The sequence below is a fragment of the Nansenia antarctica genome, assembly GCF_963989245.1.
Source record: "Nansenia antarctica genome assembly, chromosome: 10".
Lineage (NCBI taxonomy): Eukaryota > Metazoa > Chordata > Actinopteri > Argentiniformes > Microstomatidae > Nansenia > Nansenia antarctica.
This window is the reverse complement of record NC_137680.1, coordinates 11751563-11778939: the sequence shown is the minus strand read 5'-3', so window position 1 is coordinate 11778939 and position 27377 is coordinate 11751563. Positions and strand designations below refer to the sequence as shown.

Here is a 27377-nt window from a genome sequence, read left to right as displayed (position 1 = left end):
TTATATGGTCTTGCAGTAACCATAGAAACATCCCATCGTGTGTGTGTGTGTGTGTGTGTGTGTGTGTGTGTGACACAAGACAGACAGAGAAAGAGAGAGAGAGAGTAAGACATGCACAGACAGACATAGCCTAGGCCCTAGAGTGTATAGCAGTCTGCATCTCTTGTGGGGGTGGGGGGGGGAGAATAGGCTAGGCTACAGCAACATGCCTTTTGCCTATCCATGAGTGTGAGTGGGTGTCTCAGAGAGCATACTGCCTGTAATCATCCCAACACTGAGCTACAGCACTCTGCTAGTCGTTTAGAAAACCCCAGAGGTCAGACAGAGTTTACAGACCTCCGTTAGTCCGTTTATAGGCTATCCCTACATGAAAGGTGGGCATCTTGCATCATCAGAATTGTTTGCATCAATGTTGAATTATAATGGTCAGTGGATGCAACAAGGGCCTAACCTTTGTGACTAAGCCGTGCAACACTAAGCTAAATCATTCAAGGCATCTTTAGTCATATCAAGTCGCTTACATGACACTGACCATACAGATAGGCTCGGCCCCCTACTCTAGGCCTAGGCCTTTACAGTGTGTCGGTGACAGAGCTATGGACAGGCTACTTAGAGAGCTCTCCAGGGGTTTAGGCTACTCCAAAGGCACAGCTTTCCCATAGAAAGAGAGGGGGCGTTCTACTGTCTTCTAATGGTGGGCCTTCGGGTTGATATTTCCTGCAAGTGTGATAGGCAGGTATAGAACGGTAGAAGGGTCAATGACGAATAAGCTAAAAAGTTTTTTTTGTAAACTTTGTTCAAAATACATAACATTTATATTTTTCAGTATGTGTGCTTAAACATGCAGCATTTGTTAATTTGTTTAAATATTTTCTTTTTAAACTGTATTTCTAACTTGACTGGTCAAAAAATGTCAGTTGGCGCAACCAATTATTTGTAAGTATTTATATTTTCCTATTATTTATTTATTAAGTGAAATCTTTGTCATTTATCTATGTCTATCTATATCTATTAGATTGTCTATAGTGCCTAAGACTGGGCTGCTTTTTCCTTTACTGACAGTGGCATCTAAAATGATTAAAATAAGACATTATAAACGTGGAAAAACATTTATTGAAGTGTAAGATAGTTGACACAAATAGACATTTTAGACCATCTTGGAGCTTTAAATAACAGTATTTATTTCATATAGTGGCATTAATTGTGGTTGCGCCAACTGACTTAGCCTACCGGTTGCGCCACCTGACTTTTGCCACTGATTTCAAATGAAACAGGCTTCTACTTGGACACCTGCATTAGCTTTGACCTATGCTAGCAATATCATACAAATCATTTTAAAACAGAATAAGTAGTTTTATGATAAAATAAAATGTTCCTAGTTTTACATTGGTTGTAGATAGATAGATAGACTTTATTTGTCATTGCTACAGTACAGGTACCAAACAACGAAATTTAGGAGGGGAGGCTCCCCTGGTGTTTAGGAAAGGAAAAAGAAACACATTTTGGAAAAAGCATAGATGCATAAAATCACAAGAAGGTAAGGAGCTGGTTTATATCAATAGAGGCTATGTACACAATCCACTGTACTATACTGCACAGATAGTCAACTAGGGTTGTCATATTTCACAAGAAAGTATTTTTTCACATTATTTTAAAGTGTCACAGTTTGCAGGCTTGAAAATGTACATGTTTGTGCCTCAGCACTAGCTGCCATACAATCCGTCCGGACTGTCCTGGGCCCAGAACTTAGGCCTTTTCTGTGTTCAGGGCCTTGACGGCCCTGTGGTAGAAGCTGTCCTTCAGTCTGTTTGTCTTAGCGGCCGGGGTCCTGTACCTCCTGTTCGAGGGCAGCTTGACAAAGTGTTCGTGCCCAGGGTGGGTCGGGTCCTTGGAGATCTTGGAGGCCCTCCTGAGACAGCGTGTTTTGTACCACCTGACATGGAAATTATACCCTCCTACCTCTGAGGTGAAACTATGTATTTTTATCAAGAGAGCTCTACAAACCTTTTCACTCAGTCACAGATGTGAGACAGGGTCCTCTGGATGATGCAACATCTGGCTGATGCAATAGTCTCTTGATTTAAAAATGAAAGTCCCATGTTTACGGTTGTGCCACCCTGACATTTGAGAAGCATAAATTGCGGGACAAAAGTTCCTAAATTATCTCAATAGCTTTAAAACTATTGTTATTTCTAAACGTGTGTTTATTTGAAAGGTTTCAAACATAAAGTCATGCCACTGTATTTTAATATTGAATATATTATTATTAAAATACCACTTTTAACAGTGTTCTTAATCTGTTCCTTTGTTGGGACGGTTGCGCCACCTGACATTTTGGGGGTTTGAGATGCTAAAACACAAAGTAATCCATATTATTAGAATGTACTGACAATACATTCAAACTACGGTAAACATATTGTATAGAATAAAATCATATATGACTTGAATTGATTAATCTATTTTTAAATGGAAATAATATACTCGGACACAAAAATATGCATGTCACGTAATTGACCCAGAAATAGATCTTTGGGGATGGAACACTAGCTTGGGACTGTTTTCTTGACAGCATCTGGTGATACAGTATGTGTCCTCTGTGAGTGGTGCCCTGTCCTCTGTTGTCAAGGTTACAGTGTTATTATAACCAAAGTGTTGGGTTACCTAGGTGACTGTGTGTGTGGTGTGTAGCTATAAGTAGGATAGCCTATCATATTATGTTTGCCCTTTGATGTTTTTATGTGCTGATGACGTACGATGATAATGTGTATCTGTTATTCAAACTGCGATGGTTGTTCACCAAAAACAGAAGCGTGTATTTTCACTCTGTTTCTAATCGCCTATTTGTTCCCTAAGGTTGGTGCCGTTGATACTGTCTCTTGTCTGCTGTTTTCTTCCTTCTCTCTGACTGTGGTCTTGTGTTGCCTAGGTGACAGTGCCATGCAGACAGCCGTGTGCAGGGTGTCTCTCTGCCCACTGGGTGTGGCCAGGATGGGCGTGGCCAAGTTCGGCAGACACAGGGGCGCTCTCCTCCTGACCCCCCTGACCCCCACCTCCCCCGCCGTGCGGACCCTGTTCAGTGAGACAGGGGTGTGGGACAGGGACTATAAAGCTGACACCAGGCGCAGGGTGGAACAGTGGTGGCACCCTCGTATCATGGAGCAATGGCGGAGGGATACACAGGAGGAGGTGAGTGAGTCGGTGCTTCTCACTGCTTCCTGTAGGCCTTTTTTCACATTTTTAAAAACTTTTTTTTATCCAGGTTAATCTCATCGAGATATACATCTATTTTTCAAGAGAGACCTGGTCCAAGTCCCTTTTTAACTTTAACTACCTGAAACCACCACACTAATAAATTGCTTTGTTTCATTTAAGCGAAGCAGATGTAGTGTCAGTAAAGAAAATCCAGTGCCAGGCTAGTAAGCACCGCTCTTGGACAGGACAGTAGACCAGGGGAGGCTGATGGAGGTAGAACTCCTTCACTGGTAGATGCATAGGCCCCAGTGCTGCTTTACCTAGAGAAGATGAGAAAGTAGTTAATCAATGATTAACCCTTTACCATTCCTTATAATTAGCCTAAAACGCCTATCCAATGTGTAGGCCCACCCAATTGAAAGTCAATTGAAAGCTGTTCTTGAACCATTTGGAGTAAATGCATGCGGTTGGTCTCCTTTTGAAGGTAACACTCTGAAGTTTGTTCCCCAACAGTAAGAATGACAAAGTGGTACTGGCATTGAGAAATACAAGTTTGAACACACTGAAGTAAACGTTTTCTTTTCATTTTTGCCTAAATATATTTTTTGCAGTGTAAACAAACCGGAATGTTTGTTGTCGGAATGTTACCGATCGGTGGTCAACTATAAGGCTTCATTGGGGAGTTTTATCAAATTTGTCAATGTAGTGTGTTTGTTGGTGGTCTGACAGCGAGGTCGATTGTGCCTGCTGTTGTGATTGTATCATGTGATGGATTATTTGGCTCGAAACACAAGAATCTTAGCTTTGAGAGGATGTAACGCATGATTACCTACGTAAACACTGGATTATAATAATAACTTTTATTTGTATAGTGCTTTTCCTGCAACTCAACTCAAAGTGCTCCAATCATTATATAATCATAATTTGATTTAATTTAATTTAATTATTTAGTCATTGGAAGTATAGTACAGGAATATAGAATAGGAAGCACAGGGCAAGACAATTAGCACATGGCGCTAGGGCCCGCCGCCGGGCCAGCGGAAGCTTAACTACAGATTTATTATGGCACACAGATTTGTGTATATTCTACTCCATTATCAGATGATAAGGAAGTCTCTATCCATGATATCATCCCACTCCGAAGTGTTAAGTAGGTGTGTGTGTGAGAGAAAATGCCATCTCATTCTGTAGAGAGGCTGGTGGAGGAGATTTTCTGCCAATGAATATTTTAAAGCACCCCTGGCTTAATTGCTAAATATAATCTAATTTTTAACTATGCCCTTGTCATTACGTATCCAGCAGAACTAATCATAATTATGTGTATATAACTGTTAGTGTGTGTGTGTGTGTGTGTGTGTGTGTGTGTGTGTGTGTGTGTGTGTGTGTGCGTGCGTGCGCGCACGTACGTGTGCGTATGCATGCGTGTCTCTGTCTAATAATAATGATAATTTAGTTGCTGTATAATTCATGACTCAGGATATGTTTAGTAATGATCTTTCAGCCTCCTGTTTGTGCTTTCCCATTATGGCCACTGTTGCCATGGCCATCAGTACCCACACCGTGAGACATTGTCACACCCATAATGCACTATGATTCAGAGGAGATTAACCCATAATGCACATAATGATTCAGTACAGTAGGGATGCGCCGATACCACTTTGTTTCACACCAAGTACAAGTACTTACATTTGGGTACTTGCGCATACCGAGTACCAATACAAGTACTTAATAATACCATTATAGTTCTAACAATGACTTTGAAAACATGTTTTATTTTCATCAGCTGTTCCTCACTTTCTGACTGTAACAAATTAAATATGAATATATATAAATTAGGAATGCACGATATGCATTTTTTCCAACCGATACCGATACCGATATTTACCCGCTTCTCGTGGCTGATAACCGATATGATAACCGATTAAAAAAAAAAAAAAAATCATGCTGCTGCGCATGCGTACAGGCACGCAGTGTATAGACGACAGCGAAACATGAGAGCTTCCCCGGTGTGTCTGACATTCTGCAGAGTTCATATTATCGGCTCTATATCGGCTACAATTTTATAAAACCGATAAATACCGATAAACATTAATTTCCCATTATCGGTGCCGATAATATCGTGCATCCCTAATATAAATATACAAATGTAATATATTAATACCAAACAGGGTTTGGTGGTGTTAGATTATTATCTGGCAGATTATGAGAGTGCACATTGTAATATTGTTTATAATGACGTGTCATACATTGAAATCTGAAACTATTTGAAGAATGTGCTTATTTGAATGTTGGTGTACTTCAAACCAAATACCTCTTAATCAAAACAGACGCATTTACTACCATTGCGTTGGTAGTTCGCTAGTAGCTAATACAAACATTGCTCTGTAAGCAGTCCTTGCTTTTGAACAGTCCTAAAAGCTAAGTTTGTTTACAAGCCATGCATCACTAACACTCACCTGAGTTCCCAAGTATTTAGTGATCCTAGAATTTAACTGCTGACATTGCCCGCTGCCTACTTGAGAGGTGACGTTACGTTGCCGTAAAGGGGTATCGGGAGCAGATGTAGCGGATGTATCTGAGTAGTTTTACGAGTACCTGAGCACAGTATCGGGTACTGGTATCGGTATCAGTGCATCCCCCAGTGGAGACTAACTCATAATGCCCATTAGTCAGATGATTCAGAATTAAGCCATAATGCATGATTTAGAGGAGACTGACACACAGAGAGAGTCTACACTGGGAATGAGCCCCTCAGAGATAACATGAGGCGCTGCTCCTGGGTGTTAAATAGTTATTTTACATCCAGCCTGGGGCTGTTCAGCTCTTCAGCCCCCCCGACCTTGCCTGTTGAATACAGAGTGTCTCTAGAGTAGTCAGGTAACCTCTCACTCCACTGGCTGTTCCCAGAGACACAGGGTGGGCATCATTACATCACATCTGGACAGGGAGTTCTGAGTCTAGACAATAACATGGGTGTGTCTGTAGTTTGGTTACCTAATAACAATAATAATTATCTAATGGAACCTAATAAAGCCCCGCCCCCCCAAAAAAACTAAGGAAAGGTTCCGGTCAAGTATCCTAAGAAGTAATTTCCAGGTCATTATCGAGTCGTATCTGTTAGAGGTTCTCTCAGGACTCATTAAAAGGGCCTGGTGTTTTTCTCTTCTCATCTCATCTGATCATCTGTAGTCCACAGGATGTATTTCTGACAGTGTTCTCCATCCGTTGCCTTCCCCAGGGTTCCTGCAGGAAGAAGTTTTATGTCCTGTCCATGTTTCCGTATCCGTCAGGTCGCCTCCACATGGGTCACGTGCGAGTGTACACCATCAGTGACACCATCGGACACTTTCAGAGGATGAGAGGTCACCAGGTAGGTCCCATACTGCTGGCTTTAACCTCATCCATACTGCTGGCTTTAGCCTCATCCATACTGCTGGCTTTAACCCCATACCTACACTTGCCCTAACTACACTATGGTGAGCCTTCTTCCAGAGAATGAGGTACAGTGGGTCTCTAAGCAGAACAATTGGGGAAATCCTCTTGTGGGCCTCATTTTGATATGAAGTCAGTATCAGTCTATGGCTGAAGGCAGACCATTATTTGTCCCCCTTGGCCGACCCGTTTGAGACCTCTGCTCTAGAATTTGATGGGCTTAACCAGGTCATACTAATTAGCCAGCCAAATAATTTATGACTTGAGAAAATATTGGCAACGAATGGATGAGTCATTACCGAATTGAATCCGTGCCCATGAGTCATGACGGTCTCCTTCCCTCCATTCGTTATGGATGTCTGTCCCTCTTCCTGTCCCTGTCTGTCACTCACTTTATGCATCCACACAGACTCAGGCCTGGTAACGTGGAGATGAGTCCGTCTTCTGTGCGTCTCCTCATCCCTTCATCTCTCCATCTCTTCATCTCTCCATCTCTTCATCTCTTCACCTTTTCTATAGAGTGGAAGCTGAGATGCTCATTAGTGCTCTGGCATTCAGCAATGTTCCTAGTGTGAATCACAATGGCCACACCGTCTAAAATGCATCGAAGCTGTTTAGACTGAAAGAGGTGCTGTTTCTTTCCTCCCTCAGAAGCACTCAAGAGACAACTCCATTGTTGCCAGCACAGTATTCCTCCACTCTCCTCCCCCAACCCCCCTCCTCACACACACACACACAAACACACACACACACACACACACACACACACACACACACACACACACACAGACATACATCCCTGCTGCTTCGTTAAGTGACTGAGTAGGGCTCGGTGGCTAGAAGACCTGTCTATAAGACATGGGGATGGTAAATTACCAGCCATGATTGCGACGAGAGAGGCTTTCATGTCATAACGATTACTCCTAAGCTGGTGAGCCTCTGGAAGCCTGCTGTCTCTTAAGTGTTTCTGCAGGGGGGGGGGGGAGGTGCCAAGCAGAGGGGCGAGCACACCGCTTCTGTTCAAACTGTTCCCTGTGATGACATGGTGATTACTCTGGCTGTTTGAACATCAGAGTGATGTAGTGTGTGGAGTGTTTGAAGGTGTGATATACAGGTTGTCGTGTCCTATAAATCCGTGATAAATGACCCTCATGTCATGTCATGACCGGCGCCTGTCACGATCACCCCTCTTAATGCCTGATGCAGTCACCCCCATACATGCTCAAGTGGGTTTTAATGGAATCGCTGTCCGTAGCATACTCATATTCTCTCGCCCATCTCCCCTTTGCCCCTCTCTCTTTCACTCTCTCTCTCTTTTTTCTGTATTTCTTTCTGTCTCTCTCTCTCTCTCACACACTTTCCCCCCATCTCTTTAAACAGCATCCATCCTCATGTTTGCCATGATGAATCCCTCTGGTTGGCACGACAGCATCGGCTGTGTGTTGTAAACAGGCCTGCTCTCCTCTCCTTCTCTCCCTCCCCTCCCCTTCCCCTCTCCTCTCTTCCCCTTTCCTCTTCTTCTATCTCTCCCCTCCCCTTCCCCCTGTCCTCCCCTCTCCTTTCCTTCTTTCCCTCCCCTTACCTTCCCTTCCCCCTCTCCTCCCCCCCCTGGAAGGGGTGATTTAATGGCCCCTGACAGAGTGCTGTCACAGTTATGAGTGTCGCAGGGTAAGAGGCCTGTCTTTGCCTTGAAATCAGCAGGGTTCATTCCCCACCTCTCCAGAGCGATGGAAAGGGGTTAGAGATCGAGGGAAAGGCCAAACAGAAGTGAGGAGAGTGGAGTGTAATGAAAGTAATGACTTGCCTGTGTATCATCTGTGAATCCATCACACTCAATAGGCCCCCAGTGTTTGTCACAGCCAAACAAATGTAAACAATGTGCCAGCTGTGACGTGTGTGTGTGTGTGTGTGTGTGTGTGTGTGTGTGTGTGTGTGTGTGTGTGTGTGTGTGTGCGCGCGTGCGCGGTTGTGCACGTCACGTGTGTGTGTACATGCCTGCATGTGTGTGTTCGATTGTGTTAACTTTGCGCTGCCTATTTACTCAGCAAATAACCTCATCCACTCAGAAGGTCATGCCAGTGAAGGCTACATTTCTGCCTATTCTGCCACATTTTCATTCAGAGTATTTTTTCTCGGATGGATTTTTCCGTTCTCAAGCGGGCTGTATCTCCGTCAGCAGCATTGAGGCTCCCCTAACTGCTGTCTTTTGTCGTCTTATGGGCACATAACATCATGGGTTTCACATGATTGACAGCTGCCCTCTGCCCAAGGGGATATTTTTCTCTCAGCATCTGGGAGGGAGTGTTCTGATGATGTACACGCACGCACACACAGAGGGATGGCTTCCTTGGTACTTCGTGAACAAAATGGTAGTTGTGAAGATGGTGTCAGACCCAGTCTGTGTTTCAGTGAGCATCTCCTCTCCTCTCCTCTCCACTCCTCTCCTTCTCACAGATGGTACAGAACCTTTGGGATTGTGTGGGTGGACACAAGCGCTTTGGCAGTACCAGTGTGCCCAGTGTCCATGCCCAAAATCAGTCCACAGGGACCCCTGTTCTATCTGACTGTTTAACAACAAGAGCAGTGGATGGACAACTCACTGTCTACAATATACAGCCACCATCCAAACTGAGATGAGTTGCTCTCATACAGGAGCACTCCTACTCATGTTCTCCATAGGTGCTGGTACTCTGTAGCTACCACAGCCATGTACAGGGTTTAGATCACACATGTCAATTACAAGGACGACTTTTAACCTGGCCCGCCAATACATTCTGACAAACATTTTAATGTGGCCCATGCAGTGGTGTTTAAATTTACATTATTGAAAGGCGCTACCACGCTCCACTCTCACGCTTTTATCAGAGAATTAATAAAGGCTAAGTGGACTACCTAGGCCACCATATAAACAACGTAAATGAATCTACCTTTCCAAAAGTAGCTAGCATAAACAATGGCCCAAAAAAAGAAAAGTGGACAATAAATATCGACAATTTCAAGAAAGATGGGAAACAGAATAAAACAGAGAAAAACAGGAAACAGAGGCCAATGTGTCTCATTTGTCAAGAGTCATTGGCAATTTTCAAAGAGTATAACCTTTGGAGGCATTTCGAAACGAAGCATGAGCATTATGGAAATATGGACATGGACCGTTTCGTTGATGCACCGCTCCACTTGTGTGAAAATGTCCTGTCCAGTCGTTGTCCTGAATCGCTTTTATATCCAAAAGTTCCTCAGTGATGGAAAACTGAGCATCCACCCCCCGGATGAATATGGAAAGATGGGCAGTGTCCGTCCTGTTTGTACTCTCATCTGCAGCCAATGAATACGAAACAAATTCCTTGGCTTTAGTTTTTAGCTGGATCTGTAAGTCGGAGGCCATCTCATCCACCCATCTGGCCACGGTATTTCGGGACCTGCTGATATTTGCAAACGCCTGCTTCTTGTCGGGGCATATAACATCACATACCTTTTCAATGCAATTTTGAATAAACTCTCCCTCTGTGAACGGCTTACATGCTGTTGCTATGTCGTCCACTATTACTGTGAGTAAAGAAACATGTTCTATCTTTGCACTCAATCAAATGTCAGGGCCCTTCTTTCATGACTTTTACTAGATATGTGTGTTCTACCACCCAGTATCCTTACATTTTCAAAATCACATCAGGATAAGCTAATATAAAGCTATTTTGCAGTTTTTCTGTGTAGGAAGCAGGCTAATTTACAAACGGCCAACTAGTGGTCGTTGTGTGTAAATAGCAGCTTGAGCATTGTAAAGAGGCAAAAAAGGCACGGCTGTAATAAAGGCCAATGCACACAGCGTGCGATTTCTGTTGCGCGACAACATTCCATTTTGAAGTTTGAATGGAAAGGCCAATGCACACAGCGTGCGATTTCTGTTGCGCGACAACATTCCATTGCAACGCACACGGCGTGCGATGCGATTTTGTTGCGCCGCAAAATTCCATTTTCAACTCACACCATTGAAGTCTATGAGAAAATCATAAAAAATCGCATCCCAATGCACACGGCGTGCGATGCAATTTCTGTTGCACCTCAACATTCCAAGAAGATGAGGTTTACCAAATGGCATCCATTATCCGTTGTGTCCAGTATGTATTTGAAATATATGATATGAAAATGAAATGATAATGTTGTACATCATAAACCCTTCATGTACCGTAGGTGTATGTACTATATCAGACCTTTTGGGTCAGACCTTCAGCCTTTAACTTCTTTCAAAAAAGGAGACAGTCAAAAATGTATGCTCCAGTCTCTCTCCCCGTTATGAGTGACTCAATTAATTTAGATAGTTGAAGTTTTCCCAATTGTCCCATTGTGATGCAATAATCCGTCGCACCACAAACTTTTACAACATTTGCAAAATTTGACAGTGCGACAAAACTCGCACGCCGTGTGCTTTGTCCCATTCAAAATGAATGGAAACGAATTTTCGCCGTGCGATTAAAATCGGGGCCGTGTGTGTTGGGATGCGATGTTCTCATAGACTTCAGGCCAATGCACACAGCGTGCGATTTCTGTTGCGCGACAACATTCCATTTTGAAGTTTGAATGGAAGTCTATGAGAACATCGCATAGACTTCCACGCCGTGTGCGTTGCAATGGAATGTTGTCGCGCAACAGAAATCGCACGCTGTGTGCATTGGCCTGAAGCGAGTAAACATGTTTTGCTGTTGTTGAAGGTTGCGTTTTAATTCTTTGAATGTTTGTTGAACTAAAAAGCACAATGCCTATTTTGCTTAGACTTGGCATTATAGGCCCTATTGTTGTATTCAAGTTGCCAAAGTAAGGCATACAAACGAGATACGACTTGTTGCATTTACTATTTTGACCTTATTTGTTGTTTTGTTAAAGACAAAATTACTGTGATCCAAATGTGTTTTGTTTAACTGTGCAGTCTTCATTTTATAGAAAATCTTTCTTCAGAACAAATAATATTTAGATGTATTCATCAGTTTTGCTGGTAACAAAGACCTTATTTGTTGTTTTATTAAAGACAATAATACTGTGATGCAATTGTGTTTTGTTTAATTGTGAAGTTATTTTATACAAAAAATTGTTCAGCATTTCATAAATGCTATTTTGCGTTATTAATCAATGCTGGTAACAAAGACGGTATTTGTTATTTTGTTACAGACAAAGGTAGGCTACTGTGCTACTGTAAATGTAATTGTGCAGTTATCATTTTATACAAAAACGTTGATAAATACTACCTACAAACATAAAAGCATAATATTTGATGGTTATATGGATATGTGATGGATAGATGGATATTTTTTTATTTAATACAGTTACTAGCCTTTATATTTATTCGATAGCCCTCAGTAAGTTTGAATTTCACACCCCTGGTTTAGATGTATGCTGTAGAAGGTTCTAGCTAGCAGCTAGTAAACAACTAGATGGACACTCTGCAAGTTACCCAGACTCCTTCCTAACTGAAGACAGGTTGTTGTTGTTGCTGTTGTTTCTCTCTCTCTCTCTCTCTCTCTCTCTCTCTCTCTCTCTCTCTCTCTCTCTCTCTCTCTCTCTCTCTCTCTCTCTCTCTCTCTCTCGACTGATGTAACTTTGAGAAATGAGCTCAAGGCAGCGTATCTCGTCCACCAGAGAGGCTCATGGGCAACAACAGGTCTGCTAGTTAAGGGTCCTTCTCGCTCCATTAGAGAGAGCGTTTCTTAAACTGGGCACTATCAGAAAGAATATATAACATACGTCTTCACCTGCAAAGTCGAACATTAAATGGACCAACCACAATCTGTGCTTTGTGGTGATGTTCTGGCAAATGAGAGTTTAAAACCAGTCAAAATGGCAAAGAGGCATCTTGAAACCAGACATCCTGATCAAGTTAAGAAACCTGTACAGTTCTTTCAGCGACAAAAGACTAATATGTGGGCAAGCTACTTTACCCACCAAAGCCATAGCAGCTTCATACCAAGTGGCATGTCTGATAAATGCCACAGACAATTGGTGAACCCGTCGTCCTTCCCGCGGCAATTGTGATGACAAGCAAGTGCAGTGATGACAGTAGCAAGTACACTTTAGCAAATCCCCCTCTCGAGCGACACCATCTCCAAACGCATTGATGACATTGCTAGCGACATCAAATGTCAGCTCATAGAGCAAGCGAAAAAATTCAGATTTTCTTTACAACTAGACAAGTCTACTGATGTGTCAAATGTCACACATTTAATGGTGTTTATTCTCTACAGTCACAAAGGGGAACTTCGTGAGGATATACTGTTCTGCTCTGCACTGGAGGGAAGGTGTACGGGTGATGACATTTTCAACAAGCTTAAAAAGATGGAGAAGGAAGGGCTGTATTGGGAAAATTGCATTGGCATGTGCACAGACGGCGCTCGAGCTGTACAGGGAAAAAACTAAGGACAAGTGAAATTTCGACGTGTCATGTCAAATTTAAGCACTGCATTATCCACAGGGAGGCCCTGTTACCAAGACACTAGAGCAGGGGTCCCCAAACTTTTTTCTGTGAGGGCCACATCATTTTTCCTTTCTGTGATGGGGGGCCTGGGTCGGTCTCTAACATAAAATAATATGGAACGGAGTGAAATGGAGGCGGTTGCGCAAAGCAATTGCGCGCAGGAGAGCACTGGTGGATGCAAACAAAGTCTAAACAGTTGAATTTGGATGGAATGTATACCTATAGTGATATGTCAATGAAATATAATCAGTTTTACAGTCTGATACATGAGGGAGGACCCTCATCATACACGGGGGGACCCATGAAGCAGGGCTGTCTGGGGGTCCTTAAACGAGCATCAAACACTTAATTTCTACCATTCTGGTGAATTGATATGCACCAATTTGTGACCTTTCTGCATCAATTTATGGTGGAAATGTCATTATTTATGCAAAGTAAAACACAATATTCAGGCACCAGATGATCAAAATATAATGTAATATAATGCAATATAAGGCTCTCAGGCATTCTGTACTTTCAAATATGTATTCTCCTTGAGCAGTCAACATCAACTATCAGCTATTTCACTAGCAAAAACTAAAGATAACTTATTTGCGAAACAGCGCCCCCGCCACCACGTCGGCGCAGTGCCGCTATTGCAGTCAGAAATGACAGAAATCCACCGAGTGCAACGCCTGTAGAAAATTGACGTTGTTCAAAGGGCCGGTCCAAGTGTGGGGGTGGGCCGTGTCCGGCCCGCGGGCCGTAGTTTGGGGACCCCTGCACTAGAGCCTGAGCTTAACGTTGTTCTCCAAACAGCAACCAAAGTAGTGAATTATATTAAGTCACACCCACTAAATACCAGACTCTTCTCACTTCTCTGTCAAGAAATGTGATCTGAACACAACTCTCTTCTTTCCCATTCCAGTAAGGTGGCTTTCAAGGGGCAAAGTCCTTACCTGCCTGGTTGAGATGCGAGATGGGGTGCGCATCTTCCTCTCAGACACACTTTCCCCTCACCTCACTGAACCGAAATGGATGGCAAGTCTTGTGTACATGGCAGGCATATTTGACAAGCTAAACACACTGAACTCGTCACTACAAGGCCTCAACAGCAATATCCTGACCCTCTCAGACAAAGTGGATGTTTTCATAAAAACTTTGCAGCGCTGGGCAGCCCGTGTGGGGATTTTGAAATGTTTCATGAGGAGAATGTCATGAATATTAATATCATGAAATCCACAATTACCGCTGACCTCCGAGGTCTCCTTGACAGTTTCCATCAATATTTCCTCAAGGAACAAATTCTGCCGAAATACGACTGGGTACACCAACTTTTTACCTTCTCCTCTAGCAATAACCTCTGGTCTGAGCTCGAAGATGTGCTGCTCGAGCTTTCCAGTGACCGGACACTAGACTTCTTTCACCGCAAGAGCACTGGATGAGTTCTGGCTGAGTTCTGGCTATCAATTGCGCAAGAATACCCTGGATTGTCACAGGCTGCCATGGACATTCTTACGCCTTTTGGGTCGACGCACCTACGTAAGAAGACATTTTCTTCACTGGCGTACATAAGAAACAACATACAGATGTCGCCTCAGCAGAGTGGAGGAAAATCTCTCTGTCGCTGTGTCCAGCATCGAACTGTTATGTTCGAGTAAGCAGGCCCACCCATCTCTTTAAAAAGTTAAAGAAAATAAACCCATATGTAATAATAACTACAGTGAAACAATACAAGCTGAATATATATGAATTTATTTAAACCCATTTCATTGTACTGAGATCATTTTTAGTTTTTGCTTAGAATATTGTGTTTGCTCTCTTCCTCTCCTCCCCTTCCATAGGCAGATTTTGAGAGATTGGCTGCTCTGACGTGCCTGTGGCCCATTTAAGATCTGGATAGCTGACACATACATAGACTGCATATATGTGTTTTGCAATGCACTTCTTGTTGTGAACAATAAACCTTTACGCTTGTTACATCTTAGGGGGTCGCAAGACTTGACCAATGGTTTTTAGGGCGTTGCCAGACAAAAAGTTTAAGAACCGCTGCATGGGATCATGGGCACATTTACATGGCATAGTCAATAAGGTAGCACAAGAAGCACATTTATTTTAATTACCGCGTAGGTGGTTTTTATGGTTATATATTTATATCTCTATGACCATCCTGTCTCTCTGTCTGTATATTTCCCGGCAGGCAGTCGCACTCCTCCTCCCCTGCGCCGGCGCTCACATAGACTAATAACATCCAGAGGACGGCTATACAAATTAGGTCCTGGCAGTTACCAAGGATACCGATTCGTCTGAAGCATCAGGCTCGTTAGAGTCAATGCAACGCTCCTCTCCTCCAGTCCTCACCTCTCTCTCTCTCTGCATCTGCTCTCCTCTACTCTCCATCTATCCTCCTCTCCTCTTATCTCCGAGCCTCCCTTGCTCTTTCTCTATAAGTGCATGGGAGGAAGAAAGCGAGGGATCAAGGTGGAAGAGAAAGCAGGGTGAGAGAGGGGTTATGAGTTGTTGATGATATTATAAGAGGGAGAGGGGGGGAAGAGAGATATCAGTGCAAAGAGGGAGAATGGAGCAGAAGTAAAGTGCATTATAAAGCGATTGGAGAGAATGAGTCAGAGAGAGAGGAAGCACAGGATGGAGAGCTCAGACAGAGAAAGACAGAGAGAAAGAGAACATGAGAAGAGTGTAGATACAACCTAGAGATTCTGAGATAAAAAAAACAAGCAAAGAGAAATTGAAAGAGAGAGCTGACTAAAGTTTTGGAATATGCCTGTGTGTCTCCACCATACATATGCAAATGTGGTTCTTGTCTGTGTGTAAATTGCTTTGGCATCCCACATCAGAGTGAAATATAGATAATGGTAAGACAGGCCCTGCCCCCTATTAGTATCCTCTATTTAACACATACACTCTCTCTTTCTTTCTCTCTCTCTCTCTCTCTCTCTCTCTCTCTCTCTCTCTCTCTTTCTCTCTTTCTCACTTTCTCACTTTCTCTCTCTCTCTCTCTTTCTCTCTCTCTCTTTCTCTCTCTCTCTCTCTCTCTTTCTCTCTTTCTCACTTTCTCTCTCTCTCTCTCTTTCTCTCTCTCTCTTTCTCTCTCTCTCTCTCTCTCTCTCTCTCTCTCTCTCTTTCTCTCTTTCTCACTTTCTCTCTCTCTCTCTCTCTCTCTCTCACACACACACACACACACACTTCATCTCAGACCAACTCTTAAAACCACAGCTCTTACCCTTTTATAATGGAACTCCCATTACAACTGTTCTGATCTAAACAGCCACTCTGCATGCATTAAGTGTTTATGCACTCTAACCTGCTATATATCCATCTGTCTCTGCCTGTGGTTTAACAGCCGCTGATGCCCGCCTTCTGGCACCGAACACCGATTATGACTTGCATGATGAGCTGTGTAAAACATATTGTACACATAATGCGTGTATTACACATAATAAAAACGTCTTTTTAAAATACATCAGGGGGGAGGCACAATGCATGTTTGATACCATTCCTTATTCCATTCCATGCATTTACAAGGAGCCCACCCTTCGATTTCTGATCCTTGACAGAAATGTTACTGTACTGAAGTGTGCTCATTGTACAGTATATGACATACCGTAGCCTGTAATGCTGAAGGAGATGTTCCAGGATAACCTTGCCTGAACAATTAATGGCTCTGTTGTGTGGAATGTAGGGGCGGAAAATAAACATGCTGCTTTGCTGACGTGATAATGCTTCACTTGACCTGTTGCCACAGACGTTGTTATTGAGTTACTTAACAGTTACAGTCATGGGAAAAAATTAGGACACCCCATGAAATAATAATTGAAGAAATATAGACATATCAGAATTTGTATCTTCTTTCAAACAATATCTATAGATAAGGTGATGGAATTGAACCAAAAACAATGACATTTTAACTTTGTTGTAACATTTTTGTTAAATAAATACCGGTAAGTAGGATCTCAGTAGGATTAAGATCCGGGCTTTGACTTGACCATTCCAGAACTCTCTGTTTCTTTCTTTTGAGACATTCCTTGGTGGATTTACTGGAATGTTTTGGGTCATTGTCATGTTGCATGGTCCACATCAGCTTCAATTTTCGTCTGGTCTCACATTTTCCTCAAGCACCCTCTGCATTGGCAGTTGTTTTAAATGTTCTCAATTGTAATTATTTTCCAGATAAATTATTGGTTTAACTATATTACCTCCATCTCTCAATATTGTCAAAATGAAGATTATTATGTTCAAATATCTTGAAAAAAAAACAATGATTTTCATGGGTTGTCCTATCCTTTCAACATGATTATGTAACAGGGTTTGTGATGATTGGGCTGTGTGTCTACAGGTGCTGAACCCTATGGGCTGGGATGCTTTTGGACTCCCGGCGGAGAACGCTGCCATTGAGAGAAGCCTGGACCCAGAGGAGTGGACCAAGAGGTACAGGGACATTACCCCCAAACGTGTGCTCCACTGACCTTTCTCAATCTATCTAGTTATTGTATCTCTCTCCCCCCCCCCCCCCCCCCTCTCTACAGTAATATCCAGTCCATGCGGGAGCAGCTCGACAGCCTCGGGCTCTGCTTTAATTGGGACCGGGTGAGTAAGGAGAGGAGTTAAGTAGCCCCTGTGTCTGTCTGTCTGTCTCTGTCTGTCTCTGTCTGTCCGTCTGTCTGTCTCTGTCTGTCTGTCTGTCTGTCTCTGTCTGTCTCTGTCTGTCTGTGTGTGTGTCTGTGTGTGTCTGTGAGTGTGTGTGTGTGTGTCTCGCATGCAGATCGTTCTCCTAACAGTTCCTCTCCTCTGACAGGAGGTGACCACGTGTCTGCCAGACTACTACAGGTGGACCCAGTATCTGTTCGTCAGGCTCTTCAAGGCCGATCTGGCCTATCAGAAAGAGGTAGGATCTGAGATTGAGTGTGAGATACTCTTTCAGGGTGCGTGTGCGTGTGCAGGTGTTCTCATGGGCCTTATGGAGGCCCTCAAGGCCCCATGTAACTATGGAGCCAGCTCACCTGTGGCTCATGTGAACAAAATACATACGACAAACAATATCCCATTAAGGATCACACCTCATGTATGTGAATTGGTGGGGCATTGAAGCAGGCCAGTGGTTTTTTTCCCCTATGTAAATGAATACAAACAATAATCAGTATTTGTGGACTCATATGAAGAAACCCTAGCTTTTCGGATCCTGCTTTGCCAATGTGTATTTGTTTCTTGTGTGTGTTTCTGTGCATGTGTGTTTTTAATGTGTGTGTGTGTGTGTGTGTGTGTGTGTGTGTGTGTGTTTGTGTGTGTGTGTGTGTGTGTGTGTGTGTGTGTGTGTTCTCCAGGCTCTGGTAAACTGGGACCCTGTAGACAAAACCGTGTTGGCTGATGAGCAGGTGGATGAGAGCGGGCGCTCCTGGAGGTCTGGTGCCGTCGTGGAGCAGAAGCTGCTCAGGCAGTGGTTCATCAAGACCACCAACTATGCCAAGGTGGGCACTGGGAAGTGTGTGTGTGTGTGTGTGTGTGTGTGTGTGTGTGTGTGTGTGTGTGTGTGAGAGAGAGAGAGTTTAAGTGTGTGTGCCTAAAGGTTAAAGGTTTGCATATCCTATCAACAATGGGACTTGATCTGATTGGTTGGCTACGTACAGTAGGGGCTGGACGAGGGGGAGACCCCTCTGATGATGTCAATCATGCCTGACACCATAGCAACAGCAACACACCAGCTCTGCCCCTGAAATCACCACCCTGCAGAGTGTCATGTCATTTCCAGCCTGTTTCAGCCTCTTGAGGTGTGTGTGTGTGTGTGTGTGTGTGTGTGTGTGTGTGTGTGTGTGTGTGTGTGTGTGCGCGCGCGCGTGCGTGCGTGCGTGCGTGTTTAACCTGGGCACACCAGTGAAATGGTCAATGCAGGAATCCCCTGGAAGGCAAACTAGGCTGGGAGTGAGAAGCTTGATTGGTAAAGTGTTCTGGTTGTTCAGACTGGCCACGACTGTCAACACTCGGTGCAGTGGCAGAACTTTATTACAGTAGGCTCGTTTTAGACCTGTAGGATGCTCTTGTACTAGTAGGCTAGTTTTAGACTGGTAGGATGTAGCTACGATTGGGTTTTAGGCTAGTTTCAGACTGGTAGGATGTAGCTACACTAGGCTATTAGGCTAGTTTCAGACTGGTAGGATGTAGCTACACTAGGCTATTAGGCTAGTTTCAGACTGGTAGGATGTAGCTACGCTAGGCTATTAGGCTAGTTTCAGACTGGTAGGATGTAGCTACACTAGGCTATTAGGCTAGTTTCAGACTGGTAGGATGTAGCTACACTAGGCTATTATTCTAGTTTCAGACTGGTAGGATGTAGCTACACTAGGCTATTAGGCTAGTTTCAGACTGGTAGGATGTAGCTACACTAGGCTATTATTCTAGTTTCAGACTGGTAGGATGTAGCTACACTAGGCTATTAGGCTAGTTTCAGACTGGTAGGATGTAGCTACACTAGGCTATTAGGCTAGTTTCAGACTGGTAGGATGTAGCTACACTAGGCTGTGGTGGTACAGTAGGCGGTCTATGCAGACTTAGTCACCCGTGTCTGTTCATGTCAGAGGTGTGAGAGAGGAGTATGCAGCACACTGTGACAATGTGTTCCTGTGATTCTCATTTACTCATTTAGGAGGAGGAGCAGGATGGGAGGGAGGGAGGGAGGGAGGCAGGGAAGGGAAGGGAAAAGGTGCTGGAAATAGGGAGGGAGGGAGGGATGGTAGAAGGTGTAGAGGAGAGGGAAGCAGAGAAAAAAAAAGAGGTGAGGTAAAAGGGGGAGGGTGGGTGTAATAACTGATAACCGAGCTGCACAGAAGGACGCTTAATTGGATAGGGACCCAGCAGAGTGCTGTGTACATTGTAGTATGTGTTTGCGTGTGTGTGCATGTTTGTGTGTGTGTGTCAACGTGTATGCCAGTGTCACTGGCTCCAGATACAGACCTACTCTCATGTTTCTGAGGCTGCTTTATGACCCTGTTGTTGATTCTACTAAACGAGTAAATCATCAATGCACTTTATCTATGAGATGCACACATGCTGCGGTACAATGCAATGCACACATAATATGATGAATAATCATATGACTGCAATAGAGGTTTTCTATTTCACGCGTAATCACACACGCTGTTTCACACTCACTCATTTTGAACACATTTACATTGTTGTGTCATGTAAATCAAAGCAATGACATTCACTTATGTAAATACCTCGCATATGAACACAGCTGCTACACAAACACTCATCATCTTTCTATAGTAGGCACACAAATGCATACAAACATACACACTGACTCTATTAAGCTTGGCAATATCTATACTTGACCGCCGCTTGACAGCCTCAGATATTCACTCACATTCATGTGTATATGAATATATAGGTAATAAAATGTCTCATTGCTAGGTATGAATGATGCTTAAGTTTAAAGGATGGACACACCACACACACACACAGGAAAACCTTGGCCACCCCCACATTATTGACATAGCATTTTATAGCTTTGAGGGTTGCCATGGAGACTCTTTGTCCCATCTTTCAGTTAATCTGGGTTTTATGTGAAACCATTGATGCATTTTCTTTTCAGGATAATCAGACACATTTATTTAATATTTCTTCACTTGCTTCTCATGCTTCCTATCTGTCTCTCTCTCTCTCTCTCTCTCCCCCCCTCTCTTCCTGCCTCCCTCCCTCCCTCGTCTCCCCCGTACAGTGCCACAGATACAGTCAAATAACTGGCATACAAACAATGCAATTATGATCACTATGGTTGTTGTTAGTATGAGTATTGATGTTAGTGTTCTGACTTGCCGAGTGCTGGGTAGAGATCTCAGAGGGGTAATGGATTGTGACAGAGGGAGAGCGAGATATCAGATCTGTGTATTTGGCTCTTTATGCCCCTTCTATCCAGAGATGAGGGTCCCAGCTGCACCTCTTTGGCCCTGACTTCGTTGTTATGCATAACTTCCCTTTTTAAAATTACTCAGAGAGTGTGTGTGTGTGTGTGTGTGTGTCTCTCTCTCTCTCTCTCTCTCTCTCTCTCTCTCTCTCTCTCTCTCGTCTCTCTCTCTCTCTCTCTCTCTCTCTCTCTATGAAAGTGTTGTTGAAAGTGAGTTCAGAAAGCTTTCATGAGCAATTGCATTGTGATATCCAGTAAAGTAGGGCAGGTAGGTGGGGGTCAGGGTTTAGAAAATCCCTCTCCGTCTGCATAACACGAGCCAATCCAGGCAGCTGCTTTAAGGTAGGAAATTGGCTGAACACTCAAATGGAATGAAGTTAATGATGTGACTCTACAGACAGACAGACAGACAAACAGACAGACAAACAGACAGACAAACAGACAAGGCACTGATCTGGCTTTAACTTTACCCGTGCTTTCCAGAAGCTACAACTGACGTTAATGATTACTGTTGAACTTCTTAGTAGATAATATGCTGTAGAGTAGAAGGCCAGCATCTGTTGGAGACAGGGGAGGCTGGTGGAGGCAGAAATCGGAGGACGGGCTTATTGTAATGCATGGAACAGATAGCATTCCTCATTCCGTTCCATGCGTTTCAATGAGCCGGAGTCTTCCAATTTCTACCCTCCTGGTTGGAGGTTGTAGTTACATGGTGTTGACCAGCTCTGTCCTGTCACAAAGAGAAGGCAGAACTGCAGTTGGCAACTTTCACTGGGTGACATTAGTACAAGAGTGACTTGACGCGATCGAGACTCACAAAACAAACCTGATTTCAAATGAGCTATTTTAGAAGCTTAAAGCATGCACCCTATAACTGATGCTCAATGGACCCACTGGCTGAGATTGTGAGATGAGAAGTCACCTGTGTGTGTGTGTGTGTGTGTGTTTTCCCTCCCTTCTTTCTTTCCAAGCCTCTCTTAGATGCGCTAGCTGACCTGCCTGAATGGTACGGGGTCAAGGCCATGCAGGCCAACTGGATAGGACACTGCACCGGCTGCTTTTTCGACTTCCACCTCAAGGTGAGCCGCCTCTCTCTCTCTTCCTCACCCCTCATCCCCCTGATGATGAATCCTGTTTCATTGAATGCAAAGTTCAATTTGTCAATTGAACACGGCCCATGGTTTTCCATCCCATTTGTTAGATTTGGAACTGACCCCCACCCCTGTTTTAGCTGACAGAGTCTCTTAGGTATAAACAACATGTTTCTGGAGAAAACTACAGAGATGATAAACTTTTGATTTAAAATCCCAGATCCAGAGTTGCTGTAACTCCAGCGGCCATTCCACCGTTGTGTTGTAGACAGAAAACAAGCCTTTTTGGACCAAAACACGAGGGCTGGCCTTGGTTTTGGCCCAGGAGTATTGTTGTATTATTGTGTAGTATTTCCCGGCCGCAATCCGTGGTGCTGAAGCTCGTCAATACCAGGTTGTATGTGGGGGTTACCACAGTATCTTTGCACAAAATCCCATCCACACAGGTTCTCAATTCAAACCAAATCGAACAAAACATTTCCTTTTGGTATCTATGTTACTAAAAAAGTAGATACGTTACTGCAACCTTTCTTTTTCTCCAAGTGTCAAGTTACACTTGTTGTGTGTTGATCTACCCCCCTTGTTCAAATCATTTTACTTTTTCCCCATTACAGATATTGACTTCAAGCATTATCATTATCCACTGCATCTGCCAGCAGCAATTTACCCAAACAGGGAATACCTCAGCTAAGCTTCCATTGAACTGTCCCAGGCGTTTTTAGAATGTTGACAGTATTGGCATACAACATTTGCTAAAGGCCTTCTCTGAGCTCACCCTCACCCCCATTAAACAGTGCACTCCTCCTTGAAACAGAAGGAGGAGATGATTTGGTTAGTCAATGCCTTCCTTATTAAAATCTTAATCATGCTTCTGGAGAGATGAGAGCGAGGGAGGGGGCTGTGTGTGTGTGTGTGTGTGTGTGTGTGTGTGTGTGTGTGTGTGTGTGTGTGTGGAGGAAGGGGACTCTCATAAATCAGGACTGGGATCTTGGCAGAATAGGTAATTAAATGTACTGCCAGCGGCCGTTTTGTAGATGAGGCTCAGAATCGTGTCCTATTACATCTAGAATGTTGTCAAGGGTGTTCTTCACCATAGGACTTCTGGAGTGGATGTGGATGATAATGTTTTCCTGTTGCTAATTTGTCTGTGAGTCAGTGTGTTTTTGCGCATTCAATTGCTGGATGTTACAAACTCACAGCTTTCAAATGTTCATCCAAATTACAAAATCACACATTAAATGTGGAAATGTTGGTTCCTTATCCTGAAAGGAGTCTATTATTATATGGACAAGGACAGACTTCAATCCACACTTATGTTTACCTAGGCACTGTAACTAACAGCTACATTTTTGCAGTTACAGTGCCACAAAATAAACAGAACCAAAATGGGAATTTAAGTTAAGGAATCAAATAACCAAAATATGTGATTTTGGAATTTGGGTGTACGATCCTTTTAAACAACCTTCAGGTATCGCTAACTACACAGCTGTTCACAAATGAGCTATCGTTAGTTTCAACATGTTATTTTTACCCCAACTGTTTTCTGTCCTGCTCAGAAGACATTAAAAGACCAGCCCATGGATCTATCCATAACTAAGTGGTTCTCAAGCAGGGGATACTTCACCTTCACCAACGCCCTGGCCTCTCTCCCCTCAGGTGAACGGACGGGACACGGGGGAGACCCTGGCGGCCTACACCTCCAGCCCGGAGGCTGTGTTTGGAGCAGCCTACCTGGCCGTCCTCCCCTCCCACAGACTGCTGCATGGTACCAGCCCAGTGCGCCCTGCGCTGGAGAGAGCCCTGCAGACAGGCACAGGTACACACGCTGCTGCTGCTCTATTTGTCTGCTCTACTGCTCTATTTGTTAAGTCAGAGCCTCAGTGAGTCAGAGCATCTCAAGGGATGGAACTGCATGTGTTTTTCTCTTTTTCTGCCAAGCGTGTGTGTGTGTGTGTGTGTGTGTGTGTGTGTGTGTGTGTGTGTGTGTGTGTGTGTGTGTGTGTGTGTGTGTATGTGTATGTGTATGTGTATGTGTATGTGTATGTGTATGTGTATGTGTATGTGTATGTGTATGTGTATGTGTATGTGTCTGTGTCTGTGTCTGTGTCTGTGTCTGTGTGTCTGTGTGTCTGTGTGTCTGTGTGTCTGTGTGTCTGCGTGTGTGTCTGTGTGTATAGTACACATGAGCGAGAGAAACAGAGAGACTACTGTATATAGGTGTGTCTGTGTGTGTGTCTTGGGAATTGGGATTCCCCTGAATGCCACTCTCTCTCTGTGGTGAGTGATTGTGATAATGAGGTATCAGGGGAAGTGTTCTCCCTCTCTCATAACCCTCCACCTCTCACCCCTGACCTCTGACCCCTGTCCTCCAGACTGTCTGACAGAAGTCACCGCCCGCAACCTGTTCACCGGCCACGAGGTTCCCCTGGTCATCTCACACAAGGAGGAGTTTGACGGTCATCTAGACACAGTGATAGGTAAGGTGTGTGCGTGCGTGTGTATATGTGTCATTCTATGTCATTCAGAATTTCAGTCCATCCACACACACACACACACACACACACACACACACACACACACAATGTACCACTACTTTGTGTGTAAACTACTGTGTGTGTGTGTGTGTGTGTGTGTATCGGTGTCTGTGTCTGTGTCTGTGTCTGTGTCTGTGTCTTTTCATGTATACCGTGGGTCTCTCCCATGCAGGTATACCAGGCAGCAGTGAGGAGGATGCGTCTGTGGCCAGTGCTCTGGGTCTGAGCTGGAGTACAGTGCTGAAGGACCAGGATAATGGAACACACACACTGCTCAACTCTGCTGAGGTCTGGAACCACAGCTACATTAACACACAGTCTGTCACTCTGTAACAGCTTCTCTTTTAAAGCCTACTAATCTACACATCAATTTGATTGCATTCAAGATAAAGTACTCAGGACAGGAGGTATGGACATGTTTATGAACACAAATATCTGGGAACATGAACTCATAACTGAATTGAGTTTTGTTGAAATTAAAACTTCCATCACAATAAGAAATAGACCTTTATAAACTCTTACTGTCCTCATCTCTGTAGTTCTCCGGCCTCAGCAGAGACGAGGCTTTTGACTCCATCACTCAGAAGGCCCGAGAGAGGAAGGTGGGCGGCCACCTGACCAGCTCTAAACTCCGGGATTGGCTGATTTCCAGGCAGCGGTATTGGGGCACGCCCATCCCCATGGTGCATTGTGGGTCTTGTGGTCCTGTGGCGGTCCCAGAGGGGGAGCTCCCAGTCACCCTGCCCAAAATGCCCTGCCTCTCTGGGAAAGGAGGGTCTCCGCTGGAGGCAGCGTCTGATTGGGTCAGCTGCACCTGTCCCAGGTGAGAACACCTTGACCCAGGTTAGAACACCTTGACCCAGGTTAGAACACCTGACCCAGGTTAGAACACCTTGACCCAGGTTAGAACACCCTGACCCAGGTTAGAACACCTTGACCCAGGTTAGAACACCTTGACCCAGGTTAGAACACCTTGACCCAGGTTAGAACACCCTGACCCAGGTTAGAACACTAGGGGCCAGTTTCACAGACAAGGCTTAAGCCTAATCCTGGACTAAAAAACATCTTCAATGGAGATTTTACATTGAAAGTGTGATTTAGTCCAGGACTAGGCTTAAGCCTTGTCTGTGAAACCGGCCCTAAAACTTAGAACTACACTGCTAAAAAAAATCACTTAATCATCACAGTAAAATATAATATAATGATATATAATTGAATAATATAAGTCAATGTATTCTTGTGTGGACTACAGTCATGCGTTTGAATGACATTCCACAGCCGAATCAGCTTAGAGATTTGGACACCTTGCGAGTGCACTGTATTCAGAATGTTAATTAATATGAAGAATGGTACCTGGCAGTTGTTTTTATGACACAGTTATGTACCAGCCATATGATGCTCTGATACTCTCAATACATTCAAGTCCAGACTCAAGACCCATCTGTTCAGACTCGCCTTCGTACAGCATAGCATGGGTCCTGAGTAACACTATTGCCCATAGCTGGCCTAGCTCTTACAGTTTTCTGTACAGTGTCTTTGAGTTTGAGAAAGGCACTTTTAAATTAAATCTATTATTATTATTAATAATAATAATAATAATAATAATGAGTGACAGCTGAGAGTGTTACCGTGGGATGAATGTTGGGGGTTACATAAACCATACTGCACATACAGTATGTACAGACTGTAAACACACACACACACGCTCACTCACACACTGTTATTACACACTGTTAACGCACACACACATACACTGTAAACGCACACACACACACATACCACTCAGCACACTGGCAGTGAGTCATCTGTGAGAAAGTGAGTGAAACGTGTGAAAATGCCCCCTGCTTGTTAACCTCTGTCTAGAGAACCTCTCGCCAACATGGGAATTCCTCCCGGAGACAGACCAGTTCAGACAAGACCACTAACACTATTTCAGCTAAGATGTGGGTTCTCAACAGCACGTCTATAGCTTCTATATCGTGACTATAGGGAGTCTGGTTGTATGTGTATGTTAGAGTGACTCCCGCAGTGAAAAGACGTGAAAAAATTAGGACACCCCATGAAATATTTAGTTATTTTTGAAGAAATAGACATATCAATATTTATAAAACAATAATAATAAATAAATATATATAGGTAAAGGTGATGTAATTGAACCAAAAACTATGAAAATGTAACTTGTTACAATATATATATTTTTTAAAATCAACAAAGATGCCAATTCCTACTGAGGAAAAAGTTAGGACACCCTATGCCCTAATAGCTGGTATCACCCCCTTTGTCTGAAATAACCTCAATTATACGTTTCCTATAACGGTCTACCAGTCTCTGACATCAACTGGGAGGAAGTAGCTGGTATCGCCGCCCCCTTTGTCTGAAATAACCTCAATTAGACGTTTCCTATAACTGTCTACCAGTCTCTGACGTCACCTGGGAGAAAGTATTTCCCACTCCTCCATGCAGAATTCTTTCAGCTGTGTGATGTTTGAGGAGTGTCTTGCCTGCACAGCCCGTTTCAAATCACTCCACATCATCTCTATAGGATTAACATCCGGGCTTTGACTTGGTCATTCCAGAACTCTCCATTTCTTTCTTTTGAGCCATTCCCTGGAGGATTTACTGGAATGTTTTGTGTCTTTTTGCTTGGTCCACATCCTCCTCAGCTTCAATTTTTGGACAAAGGATCTCACATTTTCCTCAAGCACCCTCTGATACAATAAAGGATTCATAGCAGATTCTATGATGGTGAGCTGACCAGGCCCAGCTGCAGTGAAGCA

At 43.7% G+C, this 27377-nt stretch overlaps 1 protein-coding gene across 1 annotated transcript in view; it reads left to right on the top strand.

The window, feature by feature from the left end:
- The window catches only part of lars2 (leucyl-tRNA synthetase 2, mitochondrial), a 53233-nt gene that overhangs the window by 855 nt on the left and 25001 nt on the right, over nt 1-27377 (top strand). The window contains 11 exon segments of the mRNA XM_080540156.1: nt 2927-3186; nt 6431-6562; nt 17415-17506; nt 17605-17665; nt 17874-17963; nt 18400-18543; nt 21947-22054; nt 23723-23882; nt 24439-24543; nt 24773-24888; nt 25140-25423. Of these exon segments, the coding sequence (XP_080396282.1) occupies nt 2938-3186; nt 6431-6562; nt 17415-17506; nt 17605-17665; nt 17874-17963; nt 18400-18543; nt 21947-22054; nt 23723-23882; nt 24439-24543; nt 24773-24888; nt 25140-25423 (1541 nt within the window). The 5' untranslated portion in view covers nt 2927-2937.